This window comes from Phoca vitulina, unplaced genomic scaffold (genome assembly GCF_004348235.1).
Source record: "Phoca vitulina isolate PV1807 unplaced genomic scaffold, GSC_HSeal_1.0 scaffold68, whole genome shotgun sequence".
Classification (NCBI taxonomy): domain Eukaryota; kingdom Metazoa; phylum Chordata; class Mammalia; order Carnivora; family Phocidae; genus Phoca; species Phoca vitulina.
Window position 1 is genome coordinate 8,057,967 of NW_022589771.1, and position 11,612 is coordinate 8,069,578.

The following is an 11,612-nucleotide window of genomic DNA, read 5'->3' on the forward strand; positions in this document are numbered from 1 at the left end:
GCCCCCGTCCAGCCCCGTCCCAGCCCTGTCCCAGCCCCCGTCCCAGCCCCCGTCCCAGCCCCCGTCCCAGCCCCCGTCCAGCCCCGTCCCAGCCCCCGTCTGAGCCCCCGTCTGAGCCCCCGTCTGAGCCATGAGCTCACCGAACGCAGGGTGTTTATGGCCCTAACTCCCGTCCGTGTCAGTGCCCGGATGATACCACGCGGTGGGCCTGTGGGTGGTGGGAAGGAGCAGCCGTCCGTTTTCTCAAGCGGTCATTGCTCAGGGCCCCTGTCCAGTGCATGCTGGGGGAAGGCTGCTCCTCGGGACAAAAGCAGAAACCAAACACCGTCAGCCAGCCAGGCCCCCAGCAGGTGCTCAGCCCACAAGTAATTACCTACACTCAGGAGGGCTGCCCGGGCCCAGCAGGGTCCCTGCTTCTTATCCTCGGACCAAGGATGCCTGCTTGCGGGTGACCTCGGCCCCCGGAGCCCGCCCCGTTCAGCCAGGGCCGAGTCTGCACCAGTGGCCGGCTCGAGGAGGGGTGTCTTCCCGCGACACCGGCCCAGGTGCCCCTCCTGTGCTCTCCGCAGGATGACATGGAAGGCTCCGGGGGACCCTTCTGGTCGACGGCTCAAGGAGCCCGTGGGTCGCAGGTACTGCCCTCGCGGGGCTCGCTCCGCTCTCGGGGAGGGGGCGTCCCTGGGACCAGCCCCCCGTGGGGACCAGCAAGGCCGCTGACCCCTGGGCACTGTCCGCCCTCGGGGCCTTCAGGACGGGCGGACTCTGCATGCGGGAAGTGCGGCGGGCAGTGCAGGGAGCGGACGGGGCAGTGAGCCCTAAAGATGGGTCTTTCTGGAAAGTGGCAGTCCTCCAGTCTCTGCAGGGCTCCAACTGGGGGACATAATAAACTTCTGACCTGAGTAGAATTTTTTCAATGAAAATGGGCACATTCCTGAGAAATCCCACCTCGTTCTGCTGTTAACATCTGTGCCGGTCGGGGTTGGGTTGGGCGGACCAGCGACGCCCTGGAGTGCCCAGGACTTAGGACAGGTGGGGGGTGCGTCCTGGGGGTGGGCAGTGCGTCTGTCGCGGCCACCGGCCGGCCGGGATGCCCTTCAGCCAGCGTCCACCGTGGGCGCAGATGCTGCACCTGGCGAGGGTGAGCCGCCGGCAACATTAATGAGAATCTTCTCTTGGGCGGGAACGAAGCCCCTGATAAGCTATTTGCTGTTCAATTCAGTGTCTTTCCTTTTATGTATTAAAAATCCTAGGCTTTGGTGGTTGCAGTCAGCTGCCTGGGCATCCAGTGGGGTGTGAGCCCAGAGGGACAGGTCACTCTTGTGTGGCCTGAGGGCAGAGGGACCCGGTGGGAGGCGGCAGCGAGGTGCCGGGGGCACGGGTCCCGTCCCTCTGTAGGGTCCTAGACTCAAGTGCCCAGGAGGGGTCGGCAGGGCTGTCTTATGGCTGTGGAGGAGACGGGGACCCTCGGGGGCCCAGGAGGGTTGCAGAGGCGGTGCCCAGAGCAGGACCGAGCGGCCGGCCGTCTGCTCGAATGCACTCACCCTTCCGTCACATCAAGTGGCTGCCGACCCCCGCGGAGGGCACCGGGCACGCCTGCCCCGGCCGACGGCCCGTGTGCTGCCTGAGGGGTCCAGCAGGTGCCGGGGTCGCACCACCGCTCCCGCGATCGCCCGGGGCTGCTGACGCCTGTGGGAGGAAGACCCTCCCTGCAGGGGCTCAAGCTCTGTTCCTTCTCTGCCCCACAGGGACCGCCCGGCCCGCCCGGGGTCAAGGTCAGTGAGCGCCCCCCTCCCTCCCCGCTAGAAGAGTAGCCTGAGTCCACCCCGGGCGATGTGTGAACTACAGAAAACCCTAACGGGAATCAACAATCACGCACCACCCATCCCGAGCTTCCGTGTTGGGGGTGGGGGGCATTCGTCCCATCCCCAGTTTCCATCTTCGGGGGGGGGCATTCATCCCATCCCCAGTTTCCGTCTTCGGGGGGGGCGTTCGTCCCATCCCCAGCTTCCGTGTTGGGGGTGGGGGGCATTCGTCCCATCCCCAGCTTCCATCTTCAGGGGGGCGTTCGTCCCATCCCCAGCTTCCATCTTTGGGGGGGCGTTCGTCCCAACCCCAGCTTCTGTGCTGGGGGTGGGGGGCATTTGTCCCATCCCCAGTTTCTATGTTGGGGGGCGTTTGTCCCATCCCCAGCTTCCATGTTGGGGGGCGTTCGTCCCATCCCCAGCTTCTGTGTTGGGGGCGCATCCTTCTAAAGCTGCGCGGTCCCTGCCTTCGTGCATCTGAAGGGTGCTTGCCCACCTGGGGAGACGGAGGAACCTGCCCCCACCCCACCTCTCAGGCTCTGGGGCAGTGGGGGGGGGCGCCCAGGGGGCTCCTCCCACCTCCCTGCTTTGCTCTCCGCTCCCCAACCCTCCCCCTGGAGGACACCAGCCCCCACCCCTCCCCATGGGTGGCCGGGGGGGAGGGGCCCCCAGGAGGGCCCCCGGGCATGCCATGTCCCCCACACACATGGGTTCGAGGGCGTACGGGCTCCACTGGAGGATGTTTTAGAAAGTTCCTTTGATGAATGTTGTCTTAGAAGGTTTTGCTTTGATTTGTAAAACTTTGGGATGTCTCAGAAGGTTGGGTTTTAGAAAGGCACACTGGCTCGCTTTCTCAAGAATGGAGTCATCTGGTGGAGGGGCTCCTTGGGCAAATGGAAGGTGCAGCTTCCAGAACAGTCTAGGCTCCACTGTGCCTGCAGAGCCCCCGCGGCCCCCGGGACCCTCCGCTCTGGGCTGAGCAGGGAGGGGGCCCTGAGAGGCCACCCACATCGTTAGCCCTCCCTTCCTTCCTCCTGGAGGAGGAGCAGGGTAGACGCCGCCATGGGGGTGGGCTGCCCATACTCCGCACTCATGGGGCCCCTTCTCCCACTCTAGGGGGATCCTGGAATAACCGGACCACCGGGCACCAAGGTAAGAAAGAGCCTTTTCTTGGGTTCAGGAAATCAGGGATCTTTCCCAGCCCCATTCGGGAGCAGAGAGGGACCCCATCGGCCCCATCGCCCCGTCCCCCTGGAGCCACAGACGAGGGGTGAGGTTTGCATGGAGTGACCTCCAAGGCCAGACCCAGGGTCCTTCTCCCTTTGGTTCTTGTGCTGCCTGGCCTCAGCCTTCATTCCTTAGAGTCCAAGATTGTCCCAAGAAAACCCACCCCCAGGGCAACCCCCAGGACACCCCCATTCAGGATACCCCAGGACGCCTACCCCCCAACACCCCCAGGACACCCCCTCACCCCAGACCCCTTCCTCCCGGCTCCAAGGTGTGAATCTTGGGAACCACAGGAATCTGTCCAACCATGGCCCCCTCCCCTTCTCTGCCCCTCGGGGCTCCTAGGAAGGAGGCTGGAGGCCGACTGGGCTGAATCACCCTCAGGGGTGTGAGCTGGTGACCCACAGAAGCCCCGGCCTGCTCAGCCCCCCGGACACCAGGGTTTCCTGGGCGGTGGGCTGACACTCGTCTCTCCCTGTGTTGGGTACAGGGAGAAGTCGGGGCCGACGGACCTCCCGGGTTCCCCGGCCTCCCTGGCAGAGAGGGCTCGGCCGGAGCCCAGGTGAGTGGCTCCCCAGGACTGCAGTGGGGGGGACCACCCTGCAGGAGCTGCTCTGATAAAGCTGGAGCCTCAGTGTGGTCTCCGGGGTTCCTGACCAGTTCTCTGTACCCTGAGGGGCTCAGACCCCGGCTCCACAGGCCATGGGCTGGGGATGCAGCCTGCCTGCCCCCGCCCAGGAAGGAAGCGCTCTCTACATCTTCACTTGGAGCCTGTGCTGGTGGCCTGGGGTCTCTGGGGAAGGGGGTCAGGTTCTGTTTAAGGTGACCCATTTCCTTTCCATCTCTTCAGGGACCCAAAGGAGAAAAAGGGACCCAGGGAGAGAAAGTAAGTTGGGGCTCAGGGTCCCCAAGCAGGGCAGGTGCATGGCCAGGCCTCGGGGGTGCCCTTGCCCCTGCCACCTGCGTGGCCTCGGAGGCTTGGGGCAAAGACCCCCAAGTCTGGGGTGCTGGCTTGGAACCGGCCCTGCTGGGATGGGGGGCTCTCAGGGCTGCCGTCCTCAGCCCCGGGCGCCTCCTCACACTCTGTAGGCTCCAGGAACCCCTCCAAGGCCTGGGTGGGTTGGGGGTCCCTCCCAGAGCTGCCCTGACAATCCAGAGGCCCCCACAAGCAATCTGAGTGCCAGACACTGGCTTTCTCTTCCAGGGCGACCCAGGGAGGGACGGAGTGGGGCAGCCTGGCCTCCCCGGACCCCCCGGACCCCCGGGGCCTGTCGTCTACATGTCGGAGCAGGATGTAAGGACACTGCATGGCCGGGCCGGCGCTCTGCCCGCCGTCCCCCCCAGCACTGGCTACAGTGGGTGCGGGCCCGGCCCTGACCCCGCGGGGGGCTGGGAGGCCATCGGGGCCGCTGGCTCTCTCCACCCAGGGTGACCCCCAAAGTTCTGTTCAGAACCAGTGACTGTCTCATTCTGGTGAGACTTTTACATTATTTAAAAGAGAAGAAAAATACGGGTTGGGTGTCCAGAGAGAAACGGAAGTTCTGTGGCAGAAAATCCAGATGGAACGAGTCCCCTCCCGCCAGGCCTTGCAGAGCCGCCCTGCGGGGTCCCCCCGCTCCTGCCGATGCTGGTGCCTCTGCTCCAGCCCCCAGGCCCAGCAGGGAGGTGGGGGACTGGCCCTGGGCCCCAGGGTCTCCGGAAGGTTCTCCAGTGCAGGGCAGGCTCCCGGCAGCTGGCTTCCCCCCTCATCTGAGGAACCTTGAGGCCAAAGCCTGGAGGACTACCGAGGCAGTTTCTCTTGCACAGTTAGTTTCTGTGCGGATTTGTGGATCCTGTAAGAGAAGCTGGATTTTCGTTGTAAACGTGCTGTCTCTTCCTTCCTTCCGCGGTCCCGTGTCTCTCCGGTGTGCCCACAGAGAGTGCTGGGAGGCGTGCCGGGACCCGAGGTACGTGCAAGTCGTCCCCGATGAGACCCGCAGCCCGCGTCCACGCGCCCACCCTGCACTGACCGCCCCTCTCTCCCGCAGGGCCGGCCGGGGTTCGCGGGCTTTCCTGTAAGTGGCCGCTCAGCCCGCCCTGCACCAGCCGGGAGCCCCTGGCAAGCCCAGCGCCGGAGGGGGCCCGCAAAGCCGAGGAACCTCCTGGGTCCTGAGCAGAAGCCCCTCTGGGACCAGGGCGGAGGCTTGGGGTGGGGGTCTTGGGGCAAAGGGTCGTGAGCCCTCCTCCACCTGACACGGGTTAGGACCAGGAGGCAGCTGTGGTGGGCCAGGGTCCCTCGTGTGACCCTCATTCCTTCCTGTCTCCCCACAGGGACCAGCCGGGCCAAAGGGAGATCTGGGCTCCAAAGGCCAGAGGGGCCTCCCAGGACCCAAGGTGAGCGGCTCGGGCATCATCTGCCCAGGGACCACCCCATCCGTGACCCTGGGGGTGTGGACACGTGGCCGGGAGATGTGACCGATTCTGACCTCCCCGTGGCCCGTGGAGGCCCCGTGGAGACACGCCCACCTCAGAGCCTGGGGAGGGGAGGCCCCCACTCACCACGCTCTGGGGTGTGGGGGTCAAGGACCTCCCTCCCCAGAGCTGGCCTCACGCCTGCCCCCCACGCTGTTCCAGGGCGAGAAGGGTGAGCCGGGCCCGGTCTTCAGCCCCGATGGCAGCTTGCTGGCCCCCGCCCAGAAAGGGGCCAAGGTGAGTCAGGGCCTGGGATGGCTCGCCTTCATCCAGGCCGGGGAGGGGCATTTCCAGGGGCTGTGGAGGGTCCCAAGAGGGGCCAGTTCCTGCCCAACTGTGAGAGCCGCTCCTAAGCAGGTTCCAGAAGCTTCTGTAGCCTGGGCCCCTGGCCTTTTCCTGTCTGTCCCTCGGTCACAGCCACACCAGAAAGAACCTCGAGGTCCTGCAGAGCCCTGCCTGCCCAGCCCAGCCACCACCGGCCGGCCCCTGGTTCTCCCCTGCAGATGGGCTGGGGGCTCTCGGCGGGGGGGGGTGTCCAGCCCAGGCCTTGCTTGCAGGAGCTGCCCCGCCGGAGGACAAGGCTGCCCCTCAGGCTCTGAGGGCTGCCACTGGGGTGGGGTCCCAGCTCTCCTCCCTCAGGAGGCTCAGGAGTGGGTTGAGGGGACTGTGCCCCAGGTCCCCACCCACACACAGGCTCTGGGAGGGTCTGGGGAAGACCTGGATCCAGATTCAGTGGCCGTGGGGGGCTTTCCTGCCGGGGCCCCGAAAGCTCCCGGGGTTGTTTGGGGGTGGGCCATGGGACCTCAGATGTCCAGGCCCAGAGAACTCTGCCAGTCCTGAGGTCGGCGGGGCGTCCCCATGGTGGGCCTCATCCATGCACCCCTGGGACAAAGACCCCAATCCAGAGTGTGCTCCCTGCGCCGTGTCCTCCCCTCCCTGGTGTCAGAGCCCCGAGGGCGCTGCCTGGGGGGTGGCCTGCAGCCATCTGACCGTGCATCTGGTTTTCTGTTCAGGGAGAGCCTGGCTTCCGAGGACCCCCGGTGAGTAGGCCCACACCTCCCCCGCACAGCGAACACGCGTGTGCAGTCTCAAAGAACACGCAAGGCCGCTGAGGTGCTGTCACAGCCGGGCCGCTGAGTGGGTGCGGGTGGCCCGAGTACATCCCCGCTGCACCTTTCAAACGTGGGGGCAGGTCGCAGGCAGGAGGCCCCGCGGAGGCCGGTCTCTGCTCACCTGAAAGGTCCCTTCTCCTCTCTGCAGGGCCCCTACGGACGGCCGGGGCACAAGGGAGAGATTGGCTTCCCTGGGCGGCCGGTAAGGACCCGGGATCTCGTGCCACGCGGGGCAGCATGGGGAGTGGCCCCCGTCCCTCCGGTTGCCCCGCCGCTGGGGACCGTCCCTGTGTGAGGACAGCTGTCTCCAGGACGAAGCCCAGGAACGCTCAGCTCATGGGCGGCTGGGCCGCAGGGGCTGGTACCCGGGAGACCCTGGGTGGGGACCGAGAGCGGGGGAGGCCAGGAGTGAGCCACGGCAGCGGACCCCGCCCCTGTGCTCTGCCCCAGGGTCGCCCCGGGATGAACGGATTGAAGGGGGAGAAAGGGGAGCCGGGACACAGCAGCATTGGCTTTGGCATGAGAGTGAGTATCCCCCAAGGGGCGGATGGCAAGGCTGGGACACCCAGGGGCGCAGGGGGGATCCCTGCATTGTGACCACGCTGACACGAGGACCCCACACCCGTGCACACACCAGCCCAAGCCGCCGCCGGGACCGAGACTCCGCGTGGCCCTCTCGGAAGGGCATGGCCGCTTCCAGACGTGCCCTCCCTGCCCATGGTGGCGTCCCTTCCCTCAGCACCATGGCGTGACCCTCAGCACCTCTGCCGGCTTGCGGGCAGGGGTTTACTTTGCTAGCTCGGGCATTTTTCATCGTGTCTCCAAGAGGGTGCCGTGCGGACGCAGGACCTGCTGGCAACCCCGTGGCCGGGCACCGTGCCAACTACCTGCCGCACTCAGTGACTTTGCTTCTGGAGGCCAGGCCGCCGGGTGGATGCCCGGCCGCCGGGTGGATGCCCCTCCCGGAGCCGCGAGTGGGGGCACGGCGGGGCATGGGGGCCTGAAGCCAGTGGCTCAGGCAATCCCCACATTTCTGGTTTTGCCATCACCGTGGCCTCCTTCCTCCCGTGGCCTAAACGTGGCTGCCGCCTCGTGAAGAACCAAGAAGTAGAGGCCACGTCCCGTGGAGTTCTGAAGTAGCGAGAGATCGCTAGGTCAGGGTCATGGAGAAGGAGGATGGGCTCTTGGATTCTTTTTGCCCTGGTGGACATGACATCCTGCTGGCGCCCGCGTGGCTCACGGCGTCTCCCGGGACAGGGCTCCGCCTCTGGCGGCTCCTTTCGGGGCCTGAGCGGCCGGCTCCGCGCTGCGTCCCATTCCCTGGCCTCAGTGGGGGAACGGCGCGGGGGCGACCGCAGGGCAGGCGGGGATGGTGCACCACCTCTCCCTGGTCTCCCTCCTGACGCACGTGGTCCAGGACGCAGGTCACTTCCAGAAGAAGCCCTTCTCACGCTGCCCGGGTCGGCGCTCTGCTCCTTTTCTGTGAATAAGTAAAGGAAAGTCCACGCACAAGCCCAGCGGGCTGGCGTCAGCCTCCTGGGGCTGTCCCTTTAACCTGGAGACACACAGGCTTCGCCCCAGCGTCCAGGGCCACGTCCAGTCCTGTCACCCTGTCCACGTCTCCCAAGGGACATCCTGAAAGGGGCAGTTCTGTGCTCAGGGACCCCACGACCACAGAGTAAATGGGATGCTTCCGGATTCTATGCTTTCCATGAGTTCAGTTTTCTGATTCTACTGAGACTTTTAGAAATGCTCCTGCCCATATCTGCTGCCCTGGTCACGTCCATGGCCTGACTTGAACGTGACTGACAGAGCTTGCTGTCCTCCCCATGCAGGGTCCACCCGGTCCCCCAGGGCCTCCGGGGCCCCCAGGCCCTCCTGGGACTCCCATCTATGACAGCAACGTAAGTCCTCCCACTTGCCAAGTTCCCTTCCCACCCTCCTCCTCACAGGCCCTACCCAGCACCCACGCCCGGGGGTGGGGGGGCTCGACCCCCAAAGAGGGGCTGACCCCCAGGGAGGGGCTGACCTCTAGGGGCGGCTGACCCCCAGGAAGAGGCTGACCCCCAGGGAGGCAATTTCTGGCAGGGGGTTGGCTGGTTGGGACCCACGCCCACCTGCCTGGTAGGCCCACCTGGCAGGTATTCTGTTACAAAGCGGGCTCCTCCCTGGGGCAGTGAGGGCTGGATCTGGGAGTCTGAGGCTTTAGCCCTGGGGTCCTGGAGGGACACACACCCCTGTCTTACGAGGTTCAGCCACATGAAGTGACGCAGAAGGGGCAGATCCCATCGTGAGCAGGGCTCCTGACCCCAAAGCCCTGTTTCCTCTCCCTTCCCCTCTCTGCACCCCTGGGGGGGTATCCGTGTGGCCTCACGGAGGGGCTGGGCCTCTGGGCTCCGGGAGGCCTGCATGGGTCCAGGCTCCACTCGCAGAGCGTCTCCCTCACTGGCCAGCTTCTTTGCAGGCCTTTATGGAGTCTGGCCGCCCTGGACCCCCAGGATTACCAGGTGAGGATGCCCGGGGCCTCGGGGAGGGATGCTGGAGCTCCCCTGAACCCTCTGCTCCCAGGCATCAGGAACTCTTGGCGCCCCGTGCGCACTGATCCAGATCGATCACAGCCCCCTTGCCAGGCCTCGTGGGTCCTCCCAGTGTGGCCTTCCAGGCAGCTGGTACTCAGCAGCGGACACTGTGCGGCCCGCACGGGCCGCCCACAATTTAGATCTGGCTCCCCAGCCCCGCCCCCCCCGGCAGCTTGTGCACCTTTGGGAGTGATGCGGTCCCTGGGGCAGCCTCCCGAGCGCTTCTGCTCAGTGCCCTGAGGGTCCCCGAATCTGTGTGATGCCCCTCCCCCGTCCGGGTGCAGTGCACGCGGCGGTCAGCAGGGTCCGGGTGGGCCGGGAGGGAGGGCTTTGTTCACACGCCATGACGGGCGCTGGCATCTCTGTCCCTCCAGGGCTCCAGGGGCCTTCTGGACCCAAGGGTGACAAAGGAGATGTGGGCCCTCCAGGACCACCAGGTGAGGGCGCTCTGGGTGGCCCTGGGCTGGGGGGGTCCTCAACACTGTTGCGTCTGTGGTGACCTGGCTGCCCTCCTGAAGGAAGGAAGCCCCTCCCAGGCTCGTGGGGCCCGGACAGGACCTGTGGCGCTGGGTAGGGGCTTGAGACACCTGGGTGGCCCCGCAAGCCTCAGGCCCAGGGCTTCAAGGACAGGTGTCCCGGGCAGCAGGGCTGAGGGGTAGGGCTGGGCCCAGTGTGCTGGGGGTCTCGGGACGACCCCTCCCTTTCCACGGGCTGTGCAGGAGCCCTCATCAGCCAGCTTGCCCTGGGGGGGGGGGGCGGTGGTGAACTCCTAGCCCTCAGAAGTGCCCTTGGATGGTGAGAATCCCCTGCCGAATTCTTCCACTGCTGAACGAAATATAGGAAAACAACAGTCTGAATGTCGGGGAGCTAGCAGGTCAAAGCCCGGAGAGCTGGGGCCCCCAGCCCCAGGCAGTGCCAACTAAAGGGTGGCTGACCAGGACCTCCCTGGAGGGGGCTACAGCCCAGAGCGAGGGCGGGTCAGAGATGAAACCCCGGGTCTCCTCTAAGGGCTGCTCGAGCTCTTGGAGCGCCTAGGACTTAATGAGGCTGAGCAGGTGAACAAAACGGCCAGAACAGACCAGAACACAAGACGGAGAGCACATGGCGGGCAAGCCAGGCCCACAGGAGACCCAGCTAAGGCGGAGACAAGTGACAAAGTGCTCCAGTAAGGGGGAGGTGAGGGCGTCCGCAGGGAGCTGGGAGCCGTGGAAAGAATCAGTTCCGTTCTGGAACGGAGAGCTGGACCCGAAGAGTCTGCATGAGTCTAGGTAGATGAGACGGGGAAGAGAGCGAGGGGAGGTCCGCACGGAGCAGGCGGGCCAGGGCTGGGGCGGGGGACACCAGCAGGAGAGCATCTGAAGGAGTCACGGCCAAGGGTTTTCCAAGACTGCGGAGAGGCTCAAGGAGCCCTTCGCACAACTGATCAAGACCGGACTCCTCTACCGGGAAGAGAGACACCAGAAAAGAGGCTTCGGGATGGGGAAAGACAGGGGCTGCTAACCTGCAAGTCTGCGTCCATGGATATGTGCTTTGGGACGTCCGAGGACCAGCCCTGACGGGACGGTGGGGGCCCTTCGGGAGAAGGAGGTGATGCTGCTGGTACGCGTCCTGGGGCTGCTCTGAAGCGGGTAGCCCTCATTTGTGTCCGGCTTCACGTCACGATGCACCGTGCAGCACAGGGATGAGCCAAGGACAGAACAGGAATGCGCAACTGAAGCTAACACGCAGGAAGAAGGCCACGGGGACCCCTGCACCCTGGAAAAGGCAGAACGGAGAGTGATGGAACACAGAGCAGACGGCACATGTTTAAAGTGGGCAGGAGAAGAGTTGGTTTGACGTGAGATTTGTCAGTCAGTGCATCAGACGTGAGTACGCTGCATACTCCAGTCACAAGATGAACACTGTCAGATGAAGACAAAACCACATGCTGCTTACAAGAGACACTCTGCAAACGTGAGGATACGCACGCTGAACGTGGAAGGAGGGGGGAAGGCACTCTACTGGGAAGGGAGCTGGGGAAGGCAAACCAGGCCTGTGCGTGTGTGTGTGCACCTGCATGTGCCTGTGTGCATCTGTGAGTGCGCCTGTGTGTGCGCGTGCACCTGCGTGTGCCTGTGTGCATCTGAGTGCGCCTGTGTGTGCGCGTGCACCTGCGTGTGCCTGTGTGCATCTGTGAGTGCGCCTGTGTATGTGCGCGTGCACCTGCGTGTGCCTGTGTGCATCTGTGTGCCTGTGTGTGTGCACGTGCACCTGCGTGCGCCTGTGTGCATCTGTGAGTGCGCCTGTGTGCGTGCACCTGCGTGTGCCTGTGTGCATCTGTGTGCCTGTGTGTGCGCGTGCACCTGCGTATGCCTGTGTGCATGTGTGCCTGTGTGTGCGCGTGCACCTGCGTGCGCCTGTGTGCATCTGTGAGTGCGCCTGTGTGTGTGCGCGTGCACCTG

The 11,612-nt window shown here is 65.1% G+C and overlaps 2 protein-coding genes across 2 annotated transcripts in view; one reads left to right on the plus strand and one right to left on the minus strand.

Moving 5' to 3' along the window:
* The window catches only part of COL18A1 (collagen type XVIII alpha 1 chain), a 92,998-nt gene that overhangs the window by 72,746 nt on the left and 8,640 nt on the right, over window positions 1-11,612 (plus strand). Inside the window, exons 17-32 of the mRNA XM_032392586.1 lie at window positions 570-632; window positions 1,746-1,772; window positions 2,919-2,954; window positions 3,520-3,591; window positions 3,880-3,915; window positions 4,234-4,323; window positions 4,946-4,975; window positions 5,057-5,083; window positions 5,340-5,402; window positions 5,643-5,717; window positions 6,494-6,520; window positions 6,741-6,794; window positions 7,043-7,117; window positions 8,428-8,496; window positions 9,057-9,099; window positions 9,546-9,608. Of these exons, the coding sequence (XP_032248477.1) occupies window positions 570-632; window positions 1,746-1,772; window positions 2,919-2,954; window positions 3,520-3,591; window positions 3,880-3,915; window positions 4,234-4,323; window positions 4,946-4,975; window positions 5,057-5,083; window positions 5,340-5,402; window positions 5,643-5,717; window positions 6,494-6,520; window positions 6,741-6,794; window positions 7,043-7,117; window positions 8,428-8,496; window positions 9,057-9,099; window positions 9,546-9,608 (850 nt within the window). The remainder of the gene's footprint in view (window positions 1-569; window positions 633-1,745; window positions 1,773-2,918; window positions 2,955-3,519; window positions 3,592-3,879; window positions 3,916-4,233; window positions 4,324-4,945; window positions 4,976-5,056; window positions 5,084-5,339; window positions 5,403-5,642; window positions 5,718-6,493; window positions 6,521-6,740; window positions 6,795-7,042; window positions 7,118-8,427; window positions 8,497-9,056; window positions 9,100-9,545; window positions 9,609-11,612) is intronic.
* Window positions 7,420-11,612, minus strand: part of SLC19A1 (solute carrier family 19 member 1) — a 27,464-nt gene continuing 23,271 nt past the window's right edge. The window contains exons 4-5 of the transcript XR_004297914.1: window positions 10,673-10,926; window positions 7,420-8,072 (exon numbers count right to left, since the gene is read on the minus strand). The gene's annotated coding sequence lies outside the window, so the exon portion shown is untranslated. The remainder of the gene's footprint in view (window positions 8,073-10,672; window positions 10,927-11,612) is intronic.